Below are 18,827 nucleotides of genomic sequence, written 5' to 3'. Positions count from 1 at the left end.
CCGGCCCCCGTCTGGCTCGGTATTGCTGCCCGCGCAGCCAAGGAGCAGCCGCTTGCTGCGTGGGTGCGCACCGGTGAACGTGCCCCTGGCCGTTTCTAGGTCGGCCAGGGCTGCAGGTGCCGGGAGCGGGGCACGGCCTGCTGGAGGCTGCCGGGGTGCAGCCAGGAGGGAGCTGCGAGGCTCTGCAGCTCTGTGCAAAGCGGCCACGTAGACCTTCCGTCTTCTGCCTGCTCTCCAAACCGGCTGGCCGCAGGCCAGCTCTGTCCTCGGCCGTGTCCCTGCCGCAGGCGCGCTCGCTGAGACACGGCGCTGGGATGGGACGGGTGCCATGCTTCGTGGCGCTGCACTCGCGTGGGCCCACGGCGCTCATGCCTGGCTGTGAGCATGTGCCAACCCCCAAACCTCCAGACAGAGCGTAAAGACAGGCGGAGGAGCAGTAGATGCCCTTAAGATTTCCTCGGACACCTTCCGTCCTTAGATACTGCTTCCGTGTGTTTTCCTCCCCAGTTTGCAGTCTGCTTTGCTTCTTGTGCAGTTCATAACAATGCAGCTGTCATTTTATTCCTCATAAAATCCTCAATTAATTTACTTCAATTTTCTTTACAGGCCTGAAGTTGTTGTAAATAGAAAGCAGGGGGTGTCAAAACAGTAGTAGGCTTCAGCCAGTAGCAGGGTAAATATTGATCAGCTGTTTTAAGAACAAGCCTCTTTGCAGAGCTTTTATATCATAAATCTGATGGGTGCCTGGCACAACGAATCTATTTTGGGTCCTGCTGTTGTCCTCTTTCCTCTTCCCCTGCCTTTTTTTTATTTTGTTTACTTATTTCTGTGCTCTTTGATGGTTCCTTATTTTTGGTGCTTTCTTTGACCTGATAAAAGATTGCATTAGTGTCAGCTGCTACTCTGGGGGTTTGTACTTTTGCAGAGATTTGCATGAAGACCTCAGGCTGCTTTAGAAACACTTGCTCAGCAGTGGAGGCTCTGCCTTTATAAAGGAGCAGTTGCAGGCAGCTCTGCACGTTCTGCACAGAGACCTTCAGCGACAGGAGATGCCCTGATGCGGTGGTGTGAACAGACACAGCTTGGCTTCGTCTACTTGTATCAGAAATTCTCATCCTTTTGTGTCAGGGACTTGTGAACGTGCTCCCAGGTTCCTCATACGAGGTATCTTTGGCCGTGCAGAGAAGCTGGGTGGTTTGCTGTAGTGAAGAGTGGCAGGAAACGGGAAGCAAAATCCAGCAGTGTGAAGTACCCGCATGCTGCTCTAGGCATGGCTTGTAGTTTGGGCCGGTTGTCATTTCCAAAGCTCGGATGGTCCCTGCTGGCTCAGGCGCTTTCCATTACGTTGACTGAGATAGGGATGTCCTTACTCCTGGATACCTTCACCATTGTGGGGGATCATTTCATCCTGTGCTGGGCCCATGTTCTCAGCTGTGAGAGCTGCGGACTGTCTGCAAGGGGCTATGGACAGGCACAGAGGAATAGCAGTTGGTTCCCCTTCCCTCCCCTTTATTTTTTCATCTAGGTGGGAAGAGGTCTGTAAACTGTTTTCCTGTTGTTACATGGAGTCAGGCAAGCAAGCACAGAGCACTACTCTGGAGCAAAAAAAAACCTTTTATTTTTTGCGCAATCGGACATTAGTTGCTGAACGCTGGTTTTAGAAAGTAAAAAATACTGGACCCTTGTGGTAGCTGAGAAGACAACAGAGTGTGTGGCTCTTGTTATGTTTTGTGCGTGTAGGTTTAATTTCTTCCCCGACCTACTTTATTCTAAGAATAGCATTTGAACGTTTGCTTTCCTAGTCTTTCCGTCCTACTGCTCTGAAGCCAAGGTCTAGCTGGCAACTGGAAATCAGTGCACACAGCAACTGCTCCATTTCCCCCTCTGCCTGCTCCAGATCCATAATACCCCCAAGGTAGATATGCCATTACGCACGATAAGATCACTAACGTAGCAGGTGAATGTTAGATATATGAAGCTAGTCAGCTGTAAATAAAAGGCCCAGTGAAGAATAAAAGGCAAAACGTTGTCCCTGGGGAAGTAAGTGGGGGTGCAAATGCCTTCCTGCCTTAGTGCCCTAAAGAGATGCTGCTGAATCTGGAACTCGTCCACCTCCCGGGCGAAAGCACGTGACAACCTGGGCGGCTTTCTCGCTTTCCCTGGAGGCAGCAACCGTATCCTTCCAAACAGACGAGCATGCGCTGTCTGGGACCGGATCAGTGCAGCAAGCCTTGTGATGTGGTGTTGGTCTCCCTCTCCGCTTCTGGCGTTTGGAGGCTTGGAAGTCCGTCTCGTGCTCTCCAGACTGCTGCACTACTGCAGACTACGTTGTTGGTGGTGGTGGTGGTTTTTTTTTTTCCCCTCCTTTGTGGAGTGGGGTTCACCTCCCAACTCTGCCTGGAAATCCTGGGGCAGCCTTGGGTACGTCCCTTAACCGCTGCTTCACCACCCTCCTCTGTCACGGCCGTTTAAACGCTCTGGTGGTGGTTGCTACAGCAAGTTTCCCAACTCACGCTCTGGGAACTGGAGAGGCAAAATGAGCTGAACGGTGACTAGAAAGTGCTTGAAAAGCACAAACGGCTCTCGTTTGCAATTGCTAGCGTCACATTGCTGCTTCCTCGTCTCTTCCACAGCCGCCGTGATGGCTGTAGATTTAGCCTCTGTCTAGCGGGGCATGAACCGGTGCTTCAGCCACAGGGTGTTATGCTGGCCACCGGCATGCCCTCCTCTCCTGCACACAGCGCTCGAGGCACAGCCAGCTCTCCGTGTGTCCCACGGGGACAGCATGGCTGGGTGGCCACGGCCATTTCTTTGTCGGACATTGTTAGCGTTAGTTGGACCGGTACTAGGCTGGGGGGGTTTGAGCTGGTTTGTCCTGCTCGTGTTTATCATGGCACATCTGTGTGTCAAACAGAGAAGAAATTGGAAGAGCAGAGAAAGCACCAGCCCCATGGGGAGCCTGAGGAGCAGGAAGCCTGGCTCCCTCCCCACCCCCCCCCACTTCCTTCTCCTAAATTTCATTTGATTCTTTTTTATGTAAACAAAATAAAAAAAAACATAATAGACAAGATGCCAGCTGGATTATTAAAAACAGCCCTAACACACCTGGCTGGAGTTCAGTAGGAATTTAGGGTGCCCAAAGAATACAGTCAAGGATTTTTTGTATATTAAATTTTTATTACTGAATGCCCAAGCAAGCAGAGGCTCCCTTGGCTATTGCTTACGTGGCGAGTGAGAGCGTGGTGCTGAGAGCAAGCCTACATCGCCAAGCCCTGGGGTGGCGAATCCTCTGCGCAGATCGCTGGCTCTTAGCCCAGGTGTAGCTGGGGTTCAAAACTGCTTGAGAGCAGCCTAATTCAGGCTCTCATGCTGCCGATTTGTGGTGCCCTCAGCCTTTCCCCTGCTCCGACAGAGCAGAGAGCGTGAAGGGGAGCCTGGGATGGGCCCTTGGGGTGCCCAGGTCCGTTCCCAGATGGTGCGAGCGGTGGGGTTGGCAGGCAGATGTGTGCCCAAGGCAGGCCACAGCTTGCGCTCTGCGGGCAGCAGAGACTGTTTTGTGGTGCTGTGCCTGTGAGTGGGAGATGAACCCTGCCCCGAATGCATGCACTCTAAAAAAGCAAGAAAAAAGGAAGAAAACAGTTGTAAAGAGATTTGTGAGTTGCCAAAGGCCCATGGGAGAATAGGCAATTCAACCAGCCGGTCCTGAAGCCTTGTTTGCAGCAAAAAGCCATGCTTTCCTACTAGTACGAGTAGCACTGCCTCCTTTCGCGGTTCCAGGTATGTTGGCATAAGGGTGCTTTGCATCTCTTCATGTAGAAAGGAAATGTGTGATGCTAAAATAAGACACATTTATGTTGATACAATGCTGCAGCATGATTTTCCCTGGTTGTGGATGAGCCGTGAATGGTAGCCTGGCGCCTTACTGGACCTGCCTAGTTTCACCTCTAACGCATCTTAAGCAGGTGATGGGAGAAGGGCTGAAATTCCTGTGCTTAATTGCAACAATTGTCTTTCCTGACTGTACTCATGGATAATGTGTTTCCCACCATGGGAACCAATGCCACAGTGGCTTTCTTGACAACTAAGCTTTGAACGTTCACCTGTTTTCCTTATTGCCCCTTTCTCTGTTTTATTGTTTTGTTTCCGTTACCTGGCAGTGTGTGCATTAGGTGTTTTTGCAGTCATTTCACAGACCGTCTTCTGATGCTGTGGTGCTCGTGATGCTGCAAGGCGGTTGCTGTACATAACCCGTTGGAATATACTTCCCTGCCTTGCTGTGCTGTTATGACCTGGTTTAATAAAATGAATACCTAGACAAAGTTTCAATGTGGAAAGCTATTTCTCCCCCTCACAGCCTCTGTACGCACTCTTCTTCCCCTCCCAGGTCATACAACTACTGCAAAGCTCAAGTAGTTTAGTGAGCGGCTAGGATCCTGGCGTGAGCGCGGTTTGAGTGGATTGCTTTTGTTTTGATGGCATTGAAAAACACCCACAAGGAAAATATGTTGGGCCGGGGTGTGCTCCAGGCCTCAGCCCAATCCCAGCAGGGTGGAGAGTGGCTCTTCCTCGATCCAATTTTCTTTCGTGGTGGCTCATTGCTACACTCAAGCCTCAATGTCCTTGTTGGTGTTATCTCAAACATCCAAACGCTGCTTAGGCAAGGTCCTTATACATATGCTTAACTTTAAACATCACTGCTTTTAGTGAGTCTACCATAATCCCGTGCTTTACAGTATTGGGACCACAGCCTGAGGTGCCATGCCTCAGGATAGGGAGGGAGAGCTATAGGGGCTCCGATGAGCTCTGGGCAAGTCCCAAAACTTTTTGCACCTGGAAAAGTGAATGTCTGTCAGGAGCCGTAAAATTAAGAGACGCTGCGAGATGAAAACGTCAGGCACGTTTTGCAAAGTGTTGCCTATTGTTGCGTTGGCAGTTTGCAGAAGAAGAGTCTTAAGGAGCTGGGGAAAGAAATGTGGTTAGATAGGTAGATCAGCAGTTTGAAGAGGAAAGGCTTTGTTTGCAGGTTACTTTTTTAGTTTTGACAAGCTCTAATGCCTCGGTCTACTCCTGGCTTGAACAGCTGACTTGGTGACTTTTTGGGTCCAGTCAAAGGGGATAATAATTTAACTTTGAAGAACTGTGTAGTCAAATAAAACTATTAAATTCACTGTTACTGCATTCACATTCCTTCTGTGCTCATTTTCTGGTGATATTCCTGCAAATGTGCTTACTGTCAAGAGCGAATTTTAAACCAATGTTAGTAAGTCACTTAGTAAATCACTGAATGCTACAGTTCCTAAGAGAAATTTGATTCTCAGCCTCGTGTTTATCCAAAATCAGAAAAGAAACAGTTACAAATCCTTGTGACCCGGGGTAGTTTTGATTGGATACAACCTGAATTCAAAATATCCCCTACATACAGTGAGCTGCTTATGAGCAGTTAGTTCAGAGGCCAAAAGTTAATTGTAGAAAGTTTCGGAGGATGATTTTTGAATAAACGAATACACTGGAGGAAGCCATAAGCTGCTTACAGGGTGTTTGCAAGCAGAAACAGCGTGTACCTTCCTCAAAGAAATTATTCAGTTTGAGTAATTTGTGCAACTTGGAGCGTGTTTACCTGCCTGTGAGGGGAATGAGGAGGCTTCACTGGCCAATGTTTGCATTGTGCCTTGAGACAGTTGTGTGACAGTGAAGCTTTATTGTCACAGTTTCTCGGGCTATAATTCCTCGGGTAGCTTGTGTGAATGTGAACTCTGCTGCCTTTTTTCCGAGTTGTCAAAGGAAGAGGCCCAATGGTTATTTTGCAAGGCGTGAAGGTGAAGGGGGTCCCTGGAGGAAACCTTGGCTCTCCGAGGCCGGGAAGCAGCTGGAGCACAGAGGGCCCCAGCGCCGTCCTGGTCTCCTTCGGACTGGAGCATAGGTAACGTGGGGGGACAAATTCACAAGTGAATGCAACTCTCTTGGTCTTGACAGAGTTGTGTCTACTTTAGCTGATGCTGAACATGGCCCTTTTTACCAAAAGGCATTAGTGTAATATTTTAACTTAACCGAGTTTTGTGGAGAAGCCACCAGACCTCTCTCTCTTAAGTAGTGCGACCATGACTGCGCCTGTTCTGTATGAGTAACCAGCTGTACTTCCCAATGAATTTTAAGACGCCTGCAAATACACATGTGGATGCAGAAAAACAGATACAATCCTTCTGCAATTGGCCTGGAAAGTACTGTATAAATACCTTCAAATAGAGCTTAGCAAACAGAGTATCTCAATACCCAACACCGAGAAAGGATCCTTCTCAGTTACAGCACCATTGATTTCTGGGAAATGGACAAGTCTCCCTGGGAGCAGAATTTGGCCCATATAACTGAGTAATAAAATATCTTTTGGAGGAAGTATATTTATAAACAAAGAGCTCTGTGAAAAAAGAGCATTGCGTCTTCAAGTTACGATTGCAAAGCGACTGCCTGAAAATTGGCATGGCTCCTTCCAGTCAAGGGATCTTAGAAACAGTTTTGCTGCATCACAAGCTGCAATAGTATCTCTGAGGCTTTGAAAATGAACACCAGTGTCTCTGAAAACAGGATGCTCTTTGTGAGTTTTAATTGGAACCAGTCATGTCTGAATGCTGCAGTCGTGGAAATAACGTGACTAACCTAAGAAAGCTCTTCAGGATCCATCTACAAACAATATTCCCCAGATACTCACAGGTGAAGAGCTGATGGGGGTAAAGGCCGTGCATGAGCTTCTGCTCTGAATTTGAACTGAATCGAACCAATTTTTTGCATGTGTGTTGTTTTGAAGACATTTGGGCGCTTTATATATCTTCCTTCCTTTCCTTTCCCCAGCTTGGCAAGAGCTAGGTGCAAAAGTATTATAAGACAGGCTTTTGCAAAGGGGGAATTGAGTCATGGAGAAGCTGAATGCCATGTATTTAAAGTCAATGTTTGTCTTTACACTTAGGAAGTTGATGATTGGAAGATGTGAGGGGAAGGGAAGGGACATTGGACTTCTATTTCCATTTATAGGGTGTGTGTTCCATAACCCTGGGGTAGTTGGGTAGAGGCAATTGACCTGGCTGAGAAGTTACTTTTGGCTTTTGCGACTCGGCAGTGAAGCCTTAGCTGGTATACTTGAATACGCTTGTGTTGCTCTGTTTTCAGTACAACAGTCTTTTTCCTTAAATACTCCCTAAAAGCCAATGGACGTTGAAAGGAGTTTTCTCTGGGAGTAGGTATCGGGTATCTGTCCTCTTTGTTGCACACATGTTAAAGTCTTATCAGTTTATTTAAAAAGGGCTACCAGTGCAGCCTTGCCTGGGCTAATGGGATTCTGGAGGACTGAGGTGAGAAAACCCTGTGGCTGGTGCGCTCCGTCCTCATGGTGAGCCCGAGCTATCCTCTTCCAAAAGCTGTCCCCGATGACAGCCTGGGTAGCTCCACCAACGCTGACGTGGTATGGGTTTTTAGGGTGCTGCTGATAGCTGCGTTGTAGCAGTGCTCAGGAGTAGGATCAGCATATTTCACACTTCAGCAGTGCGGGGTTTTCCCGCTTCTGGCCTCTGCCGCAGAGTTGTGCTCCGCGATCTCAGGTCTCCTTTTTTTAATGTACTCTCTAGTCCTCTGGGCTGCAGAAAGATTCTAAAAAACGTGACATGAGTGTAAAGCAATACCCTGCTGTCTCCCTGAGTCTGCAAAAGTTGTGGAGGATTAGCTCCAAGATCCTGGAGCTGCTCCCTTCCCTTCTGTCAGGGGCCTATGGACTCGGCCAGTCCTTTGGCCACGGGATGTGCTGCTTTTCTCAAACTCAGCATCGCTCTTCTAGGATTTGCAGTGATGATGCAGGTGGGAGTTCAGCTTGTTTTTTCTTTGTCTTGTTGAGGAATCGGTGGCCTCCTTAGAAGGCCTTCACTGGGTTATGTGCTTCTTGCAGTATCATGTAGAAAACTAGCCAGCGTGGAGGTAGAAGCTTGGGAGTTTGCCTTGCACATAGGAGCGGAGGTTTTGCAACTCTTTCTCTCCAGGAAAGAACGCAGCCATCAGCACCTCGCTCCCTGAGTTGGGTCGCTGGACAGGAGTGAGGCCCTCTGGCAGCCTGCCAGGAGGCCTAGCAAAAACTCGGGAAACCAATGCATATTTGAGTGGAGAGATTTTCCACTCCAACTCATATTTATATATATTATTATTATTATTATATATAATTATATATTCATATCTAATCTTGTCAGTATCTCTTAAAAAAAAAAGAGAGAGAGAACCTGAATTTGAGTGAATATGCGGATACGTCAGAATCGCTTGCAATAGACAGGAGGGGGTTTGGGATGGTGGCGCCGTGTGCAGAAAAAGGCGTGCAGGACAAGGACTCATTATTGTCACAGGAAAGAGCGGCCCCGGGATAGAGTTTAACGTGGGTTATCATGCTGTTGACACTTCTCTGCAATATAAATCTAAAGTGTTTGAGAACTGAATATGTTTCATTGGCCCTCCGCTATTTGCAGGTTTTGTCCAAGTTAAAATTGGAGTGAATCAGTGCAAAGCACTAAAGTCTAAAGTTATAAGTGACAGTGAATGTTCCTTTGTCATTATGCAGTAGAAATGCTCAAAATTGGAGTGAATAGGAGCGCAGATGGGCTCTGAGCAGGAAAACCGTAAATTGCAAGTCTCTCAGTGTGTATTGCCTTGCGGTTTGCTTTAGTTTTCCTTTAGACCAGTTTTAGGAAGCTAATATCAACCGTTAAACCTTTTAGGCTATCTCCTCCCCCCCCCCCCCCCCCGGCCTTTTTTTTTTTTTTGGCTTAGAAGTGAATAAAAGAGCTTTGTACAGTTCTTGAAACTGAGCCTGAAACAGCCCTGAACAAAATCTAATGTTCTTTTCAAGATCGTGGAAATAATTACATCATAGGCAAATTGGGCCAGAAACCGTTAATAGTATTCTTTGTGGAGCGAAGTGCCGGGGAGGCCTATCGCAGCGCACGTCGATGCCGCGGGAGCTGCCGGCGGAGGGACGGCTGGACCCTCCTGCTGCAGAAGCGGCCGCGCCGAGTCACCACCCTCCTGCTTTTGACAACTGGCCGTAAGACGGGCCGCGAGGCTCCTGTGACCGCCCTCGCCCTCCCGGCCGCCTCGGGGGGCCAAGGCTGTCGCTGGCCCTCAGGGAAGGATTTGTAGGTGGGTTAAAGAGAAAATAAAAAAAATAAAAAAAACCCTGGGGCCCGAAGCTCCTGGTCGGTGGGAAGCGCTTGGTGCGGCGAGAGTCGTCCCGCGGGGTGGGCGACCCTCGCGCCGCCCGGCAGCCACCCCTCGTGCGTCTCTCCCCTTGGCCCGTGGGACGCCTGCGGTTCGCGCTGGGAACTTGCAGTATTTCCCGGCTCTGACTCTTTTTTTTTTTTTTTTTCCCCCTCTCTCTCCCCTCATTACTGGGAAACCTCCTCCATTTGATGCTAGAAATCACAGAGATTATTAACGTTAACTGTTTGACCTAAATCTACAGAAAGCATTTAGTTCTCCAGGTAAGTAGGGTAGCCTAGACTCGAAAGCTGCATCAGCACTTAGCCCCGCCACGGTGATCGCTATTCCCTTATGAAAAAGCATCTTATTGCCTACGTGTGTGCCCCCCAGCGCCCGGCTCGCCCGTGCCAGCCCAGCGCCGTGCCGCGTCGGCAGGGCCCGCTGGCGGGCAGGCGCGGGAGCGCCGCCGCGCTCGCCCAAGTGCCGTCTTCCAAAGGAACAAAAGCAGCTTTCTGTGCGACAGCTGCCCCGCTACCCGACGGGGCTAGCAAAGAGAGCGTGAGTTTTTGCACGCTGCCGAGCTGTGCGGCGCGCCTGGCCCTAGCTGCCTGAGGCCAGCTGCGCCCGGGCTGCAGGGGAGCAGCCCTGCGGCGTCGGCAGGGGCTGGTAGCTCGCGTAGGGCTCAAGACTGTGAGTAGACGTCCCCTTTGGCTGGGGGACGCCCTCTTGATCTGCCGGTGGAGCCATCACGTGAGCTCTCCCTAACATGCTGCAGGCAAAACCTGCCAGATGAGCTCCAGTCAGCCGTGTAACACAAGCCGGCTGAAGACGTTGGGGGGAAGCGCTTGTACCACTGTTGCCCCAGTGGAGATGAGCAGCTAGGGGGCTGGAAACTTCTTTAGGTTTGGGTTTGTGCATTGGGAGCTCCAGGATCCCAGCTTCATGCTGTAAGTAGTGGGGAGAGGGCTGTGGCCGGCCGTGGCCAGGGTTTCTCATTTCTGCGTGACCCTGGAGCAGGTCCCTGTAGAGGCTCCCAGGTGTGCCGTGCCGTTAGGGTTTGCTTGGGGAATCTGCATTCCTGTGGGATGTTTGGGAGCCCTCCAAGCACGGCTGAGGGCTTGTGGTGGTCCCAGTGACCAAAAAGCCCTTCCTGGTGCTGCTGGAAGGGTTCCCACCTCGTTGTCCTGGGAAGGCAGGCTAGGCTGGGGCTGCTCATAGGGGTCAGGTCTGGGGATCAAGAGGAGCCTGGTTTTGCAGACCTGGGCACCAGTGCAAGACCAAGCTGTGATGGTGTATTTCAAGTATTGTTCTTACTGCGAGGCGGATGCTTTGAATCTCAAACCTGTCGTTCTGGGACCTCATTAAGATTAAATTAAAAACATAAATACAGTCATCAAAAGAGGAAATGGTCATTTTTTTTGTGTGGTGATTTTAAAACAGTAACAAAGGCTAAAATGCCCGTGTCATGAAAAATTTAGTCTAGAGTGAACATTCTAAATTTTGCAATGGGTCATTTAGTTTCTCCATGGAAAGTGTTCTCAATTAAGGCAATGCGGATTTGGTTATCCCCTAATAATATATCAGCTGGAAATCCTGGCAAAATTTCAGCTATTTCAAAGTAAATGCAACTCTTGGAAGCTTTAACCTCAGCCAGCAAACATACACATGGCAGCTTTACCTAACCTAAGTGAGTGCAGCAGTGCTCCTACTAGCAGAGCTTCAGGACCTTATTGCGTAAATGACAGTCACCAGTTTTGGCTCGTACTTCTGAAGGAAATTATGACTTTCACAGCTAAAAAAACAAGTTCTTTCATTGTAAATTTGAGAGAGCAGCTGATGGCTGTAATAACTTGTGTTATCTCTGAATCAGCACGAGGAGAGATCCGTAACGCACGCATAGTGGTCTGCGTATGCCTTCCATAAAGGGAGCTGCATTCTTTGCAGAGGGGTAGGAAGGAAAGGTGCTTGTAGAATTGTAACCTTTAAAAATATGTAATATAGCCCACATCGCATCTGATCTGTTTGAAATCATACTCTATTTTCAGGTCTTAAATCAGTCGGAGTTCATTTTCCCAAGCTTTGCTTATTTGTTATACCAGCTGGATAATCCAGACTTGAATTTTAATATTTAAGATACGCTAGAGAGGTTGGGAGTTTCAAAAGGCTTACCCCACTTACTTAGGCAAGTTGTATAAGAATTCTAGGTAATTTTTTCCTTTAGATCAATACTACTGTTCTCATCACTGGAAGAATATCATAAGAATAACTCATAATTGTCACTGCTGCTGTAGGGAGGCCAACCAGAAGACTATTCATGTCCATCCCTAGGTAATATACCATATTCAGGACTTTACAGTGCCAACCCATTACTCAAAGCTGTGCCACAAGCAGCCCTATGGTAACAAACCTGTACAGTAACAGAACAGGAAGAGGAAGACTGGAATTGTTTTGAGGATATGATTATTTTCCTGATTTGGTTTGGATTGATTTTGAAGCAAACAATATTGCTCATTTTTTATATGCAAAAAAAGTTGTAGTTGGTACTTCGGAATAAATTTCCTGTGGGAAGCTGGTTCCTTTTGAAGCCCCACACTCCCTGGGTAAACCATCTGCAAGCACAAAGCAGGGAAGGGACAGAGATCCTAATGCTTGCTGTATCCCAACCTGGAGTGTGTCTTACATCGTAAAGATGGTACATTAGGGTACCCGGTGGTTTTAGTAAATCATTTAAGTTTTGCTTTGGAAGTCTGGTGTTGGTTTTAGAGGAAGATCTGATTTATAAACAGCTACAGGAAAAACCAGTTGCAAATATAATTTTTAAAAGCCTTTTTGGGGGGGGGGATAAAAAGCCCTTTATTTTAATAGGGCTTTTATATTTAATCAGTGATTTTTAGGAATTATTTATAGCACCCAGCAGTACCTTATTCAAAGCAAACTCCTAATACATAGGCCTCCTTATTCCACCAGAAGGCTTTTCTTGCCCTCTCTTTCCTCTCCCTGTCAGGACACCAGCCTTGGTGGCCTTAGTTGACAGGCATGCTTTCTGTTCTGCTTTTTGCAGGAGGGTGTGAGGGCTGCTGAAGATGTCCGATAGTCTGGATATTGAAGAGAAACCTCCAGCCCCACCGTTGAGAATGAACAGCAACAATCGCGATTCTTCAGCACTAAACCACAGTTCAAAACCGCTCCCCATGGCCCCGGAGGAGAAGAACAAGAAAGCCAGGCTTCGCTCCATCTTCCCAGGAGGAGGGGATAAAAGTAACGTATCAGCAGTGCAAATACATCCTTGTCATGTTTTCTGTCGGTTGTTGGTTGCTGTGTTTACTTTCTGCCTCTGTTTTCTTTCTGTTTCAGTTGCTGAACGTGGTAATTAAAGTCCTTCCAAAGCCTTCTGTTCCAATTACCCTAGTGCCATATTTTTAAAAGAAGAGGAGATGTTTAGTCAGTTACTGTCTTGTAGTTGAGAAGCCAGTAAGACTTGCGCACACTTTGTGTGACTTGCATTTTTAAAATACCTTTACAGTTAAGATGCGGTATCCTTTTCTTTGGATTTGGCTTTGCGTTTGCAGTGAAACCAGAGAGATGCACCTGCTTACTTTTGGAATTGCAGTTGCAGAACTGAGAAAGTGACATGCCTGACCCTTTTTTAATGCATTTGCATCCCAGGAATGGGAGCAAGGCTCTTCTCTCTTGTTGCTTTTACAGTGATGGTGGACACAAAATAGCTTGTTTTAAAACCTGTTGCATGTGATTACAGCAAAAGAGTCTTGGACTTTTACACATGCAGGAAACAGCAATTCAGTTGCATTCTTTGAAATGCATTTGCAGAAAGGAGTGTGTCTTAATTAGGACATTTGCAGAATTAAGGGAACTGTAGCTGTCTTTCTTTTTTTAATGCCATGGGACTTAATGGGATTGCGTGCATGAGTGCTGAGGGGGCTGGCCACTGTCACTGTGAGGCCACTTTTAATTGTCTTTGAAAAGTCATGGTAATCAGGGGATGTTGCTGAGGACTGGAAGAGAGCCAGGGAGCTACAGGCTGGTCAGGCTCACCTCAGTCCCTGAGAAGTTGATAGAGTAAATCTTCCTGGAAACCAGTTCCAAACACATGAAGGACAAGAAAGGGATTGGGAGTAGTCAGCATGAATTTATGAAGGGAAATTGTGCTTAACCAACCTGATAGCCTTCTACAATGAGATGACTAGCTTGGTGGATAGGGATCTGTCTTTATCTTGACTTTAGCAAGGTGCTTGACACTTTCTCCCGTAACATCTCATAGACCAACTGATAAAGTATGGGCTAGATAAGTGGACAAGCCGAGTGGATTGAAAACTGCCTGAACTGCTGAGCTCATAGGGTTCTGATCGGCAGCATGATGTCCAGCTGGAGGCCAGTCACCAGTGGAGCACCCCAGGCATTGATACTGGGTCCAGTACTGTTCAGCATCTTCATTGATGACCTAGGTGATGGGGCAGAGTCTACCCTTGGCAAGTTTTCAGATGATACAAAACTGGGAGGAGCGGCTGATACATCAGAGGGGGACCATTAAGAACCACCATTAAGAGCCCCACCATTAAGAGGGACCTTGACAGTCTGGAGAGATGGGCCAACAGGAACCTCATGAAGTTCAACAAAGAGAAGTGCAAAGTCTTTCAGCTGAGGAGGAATAATCCCATGCATCAGGACAGGCTAGGGGCCAACTGGCTGGAAAACGGCTTTTCAGAAAAAGACCTGGGGATCCTGTTGGACAAGGTGACCACGAGCCAGCAATGTGCCCCTGTGGCAAAGAAAGCCAACAGCATCCTGGGCTACATTAGGCAGAGCATTACCAGCAGGTCGGGGGAGATGATCCCTCCCCTCTGCTCGGCCCTGATGAGACACATGTGGAGTGCTATGTCCAGTTCTGGGCCCCCCAGTACAAGAGAGACAAGGAAATACTGGAGCAAGCCCAGTGAAGGGCCACTAAGGTGATTAAGGGATTGGAGCATCTGTCATACAAGGAGAGGCTGAGAGAACTGGGATTGTTTAGCCTGGAGAAGAGAAGGCTCAGTGGGGATCTTTCTAACGTGCATTGATACCTGATGGGAGTGTGTAAAGAAGACAGAACCAGATTCTTCTTGTGGTACTCAGTGACAGGACAAAGGGCAATGGGCACAAACTGAAAAGCAGGAAATTTTATTTAAACCTAAGAAAAACCTTTTTTACTTCAAGGGTGATCAAGCACTGGAATAGGCTGCCCAGAGAGGTTGTGGAGACTCCATCCATGGAGATACTCAAAATCTAACTGGGCATCGTCCTGGACAACCTGCTCTAGCTTGCTCTAGCTCCTGCTTTGAGCAGGGGAGTTGGAGTAGATGATCTCCAGATGTTTCTGCCAACCTCAACTATTTTGTGATTCTGTAGCAGTTAGCACAGGAAGCAGTGTTGTCTTATTGGAGCTGTACTCACAGTTGCGGATGAAGGTAGAGGTCAATCTTGCACTAAGGCAGAGCAGGAAATGGGGTATATTTGTGTGAGACGACTGTGTCAGAGGAATTTTTGTATCAGGACTGGAAGAAAACAAGTGTTCTTGTACTTGTGCCAAAAGTTCCCTGACATGTTTAGCACTGAATTACGGAAAGGTAGAGAAATTACTTTCCTTGGAGTCTTGCAAAATAATCGCGGCAATTCTTCCTTCTCTGGAGGAGCTGTTATTTGGAAAACCTTATTAAGCCTGGTGACGCATGTTAGAAAAGGTCAGAGATGCTTGGGGTAACGCTGGGTTGACTGGGGAGCAGATAAGGAAACACTGCCTGTTGTGGAGGGCATGCAGGCACTCGGAGGTAATTGCTGGGTCTCAGGAAAGATTTGAATCAAGTGTTTGGGCTGAGGGATGGTAAGAGGAGCACATGAGGGACCCTGAGCGTGTCCTGGTGAGGGCAGGTACAGCACTGGAAACCCTTTTGCCTGTACTTCCTGATGCTTTTTCCCCTCTGGAGCTCACATCCTTGCTACTGTGGTCCAAGGGCTTGGACTGCAGCTCCAGGCTTTTCTACCTAGCCTCTTGTCTCTGAGGAAAGGACAGTGGGCTTGGGCTTGATCTTGTGAGGAAGCAGCAATGAAGCAGGAAGGACACAGGATTAAAATATTGTAAACATTAAAATGATCTTTCAGGGAGAAGCTAGAGAAGCAAGCCTGGGAGAGGAGGAGCAGGAGGCTCTAGGAGATAAGAAATAAAAAAAAAAAAAAAAACAGGAATAAGAAGGGAAGGAGAGATCAGCAGGAAGAAGGGAGATGGAAGTGCAGCACACCGGCAAAATCCTCATCCCATCCTCTCTTGTAACGAAGACAGTATCTATCCTGCTGCTGCCTTCTGTGTGCATCGGTGCCTCTCCAAGGAGGGGTTGGGAACGTGGCCCATCCCTCTGAGCTCTGGCTCACCCTGTGCTGCTTGGCCAGCCGGGTCAGGAATCTCTTTCATAGGGCATATGGAGATGTTAGAGAGCATTTGGCGCTCAGAACTTCTCACCAGCAGTAGAAGGCACAGTTTCAGTCCTAGTCCTCTTCTCAGCTGGCAGCAGTCCTGATAGCTTCTCTCATGGAAAGGCTGTGACTGGATAGGCCCATCCCTCAGGCAGATCTCGCTGGGTGACTCTGTGGAGTGCTTCCCCAAATGTTCCCTTCTGGGAACTAAATTAATTTTCAATTGATTCTTTTTAAAGGCCAAAATTTAAAAACTCTCCCAGCTTGTTTAATTCCTAGAATGACTTGGGTCACTACTTCCTCTGACTGACGGCAAAATGGTATTATCCGTCTCTAGGGAACGTTTCTGAAGCAGGAGGTGCTGTATGAAACACATATGCAGAAACAGGGAGATCCAGAAACAACCCCTCCTGGAAATGATCAGTGACATTAAAAATAGATGTAATTTGACTATCAGTCAGAGCAAACTCAGAGTCATAGAAATATCATGATTTTAAATGTGACTGTGAGGGAAAGTAAGCTAAGGTTTATAACTTAATTTTGTTGGGTGAAATAATAAATGGAGGAAATTTAGCTTGGCTGGCCACGTCCCCTGAGGTGGATTCATCGCATGGTTCATTGTAGGTCAGGGTATCAGCTGGCTTGTGCATGCTTCACAGACTCAGTGACACCTTTTTGAGAGTCCTGCTTATAAAAACAAAAGATGATTAATATGGCTGCTCTCGTCTAGTGCAATGCTTTGCAGCCTCACAGATTTATTTTAGTAGTCCAGTGCTGGAGCAAGTAAACAGATTGTGAAGAAAACAGCATGACAGGGTGTTTTTGCCCCAAACTGCAGCAATTTTATTCTTTCATTTCTTCACCTGCTGCAAGGTGTGCAAGGATGGATATGTCCTCTCAAAAGCAGGGTGTATGCTGGAGCAGCTGCTCTCAGGGACCAGGACTGTTTTGCAGCGCTCCCCTATCTAAGTGTAGTTTCTTGGTTTTCAGGTAGGGCTTGAGTACTTCTGTGTTTAAGACCCTACTTTGGTAGGCCACTCATGACCGTGTAGGGTCCATCCGTGCCTCTATAGTCCAAACAAGCGACTTCAGGCATTAGTGTCCTACTCTTTCCCACAGTACCTGGCCTCCTCACATTCCTTGGTGCACTTCCTCTCACACCAGTTCCCTGGGGTAAGGTAGCCCATTTCATGATGGCCAGGAGCCAAGACAGAAGTACTGAAACGCTTGTTCAGTGTCACATGGGAAATCAGTGCAGAACGAGGAGCTGAACCAGTTCTCCCATATCCCATGCTGTAGCTGTAAAATTGGCCATCCTTCCTCTGAGGTGATGATGGTGATGGTAGCCACAGTGGAGCTCGTAGCATCATTATTTCTTTTAAGCAGAGCACTGCTACCTCAGGAGAATTTGGAGCAGGAAGAAATGACTTGGATTCTTCCAGTTGTTTGGATACAGCGTTGCTCTTCTTTCATTGAACTGCCTGTAATTACTGTGCGGTAAAATAAATTAGTATTGTGTGTGAACTGGTGGCTCTGCAGAGGTGCTGTAGAACATTCAACCTAAAGAAGTGAGAGGGGAGCTGGCCCCTGGGGTCAGATGCTCCTTTCAGTGAAGGGCTACGTCCGTATTCAGGTTATGGGTGTGGTACTATTAACCCAAATGAAGTTGCTTTAGATTTAGCTGTAGATGGGAGCAGACTCTGACCTCTAGTCATCTGATTGCCTCCTGTACATAAAACCAAGAAAAGAGGGATGGCGAAAATCCTGAGGGGTTAAGGAATGTGGAGGAGAAAGAAAAGAACTGAATGGTGGGGCAGGGCAGGAGGGACAGTGCAGGAAGGAGGACAGGAGGAGAACCAGATGAGTGCCAGCAGGGGAAGTGAGGGGACAGAGGAATGAGTGGGATGAGATGAGAGGAGGACAGCAAGCAGGAGAACACAAGCTGGAGGTCAAATCACTCCTTCTCGGGGCAGGGCGGGGGGAAGAAGTTGCCACTTGCTGAGTCACACTTTTCTGCCAAACAACTGCTCTCTTAGCATAATAGGAATAATGATGATGATGCAGTCGAGAAGACAGAACACACTTTCCTTCTCTTTCAGTCTAATAGCTGTTGCTGAGGTGGTGTGGGTGGGCCCTCACGGCTAACTTGTATGGCAGGGAGTGTAGTGCCTGGTTGTAAAGTGCCTTTTATTAAAAAAAAAAAAAAAATTCAAATAGAAATATCCTGTATAAAAGCATTAAATCCAGTCATTCCCTGCTTCGGAGGAGTTAGGTCTTCACATTATTTTGCCAGTTTACATAAACCAGAAGTGATTTGAGTTGCAGGGCATAGACAGAAATGTCAAAGTATTTGGATGGAGGAGTGGTACAAAGAGATGTTTGATATCGTATTTGATTTACATTTTATTAGCGTGTTTGGCTGTAGGTATTACATAGGCAGGCTGGTGGCAGAGATCCATGAAGCAGAAGGGCCGAGTCTTGAGGAGTGAGCTAGAAGGCTTGTCCTCTGGCAGGAACGGCCTGGGAAGGACAAGTGCCATTTTTGATGGAACATTTTATGTAGCACCTTATTTCACTTACAGATTTAACTGTTGCTTTAAATTGCATTTGATGACCCTTTAAATCTAATTTTCACTGCATTTGCTCACAAGTGACAAGGTAGGAGAAGCCAGTTTTGTTATCTACAATAAAAAGTGATATTTGCTGAAAGGAGATGACATCTTCCTACTGGCAGCATCTATCCTGAAAATTAAAGCAACAGCACATTAGAGGAAAAAGCCCTTGCATTCATATTTAACATATTGCTACTGTCTATATCAAATGCCCAGTGAAAATAATTCATCAGTTAACATCGTGTAGGGGTTTGGGGTACAGACAAAGGTGACAGTTAATTATTTAATGAGGATAAATGCAACGAAGCAGAGAAAGGATTAGGAGCATCCAAAATACTCTGGACTTTAATTATGAAGGGCAGAGCATCTTGCAACTAAAGGAAGCTGTAAGATGGAAGAAGAAAAACATGCAGAGAGGCTTTCCTCTAAAACAACATAAAGCACTACTTAGAGTGACTTGCCTCATGGAGCTGCTGTCTGTGAAGAAAGAGCCAGGCTGTGAGGGATGCAGGTACATACAGTAAGTTCAGC

The 18,827-nt window shown here is 47.4% G+C and overlaps 1 protein-coding gene across 10 annotated transcripts in view; it reads left to right on the top strand.

Moving 5' to 3' along the window:
- PAK3 (p21 (RAC1) activated kinase 3) overlaps positions 1-18,827 on the top strand; it is a 273,715-nt gene that overhangs the window by 213,370 nt on the left and 41,518 nt on the right. For 9 of the 10 annotated variants that reach the window (XM_068956931.1, XM_068956936.1, XM_068956934.1 and 6 more), the window contains one exon: positions 12,284-12,480. In XM_068956931.1, coding sequence (XP_068813032.1) covers positions 12,306-12,480 — 175 coding nt within the window. In that variant the 5' untranslated portion in view covers positions 12,284-12,305. Of the gene's footprint in view, positions 1-5,777; positions 5,921-12,283; positions 12,481-18,827 lie in introns of those variants that run through there. The other variant, XM_068956935.1, reaches the window with a different exon arrangement.

Source organism: Struthio camelus, chromosome 11 (genome assembly GCF_040807025.1).
Source record: "Struthio camelus isolate bStrCam1 chromosome 11, bStrCam1.hap1, whole genome shotgun sequence".
Lineage (NCBI taxonomy): Eukaryota > Metazoa > Chordata > Aves > Struthioniformes > Struthionidae > Struthio > Struthio camelus.
This window is presented reverse-complemented; position numbering and strand designations above follow the sequence as displayed.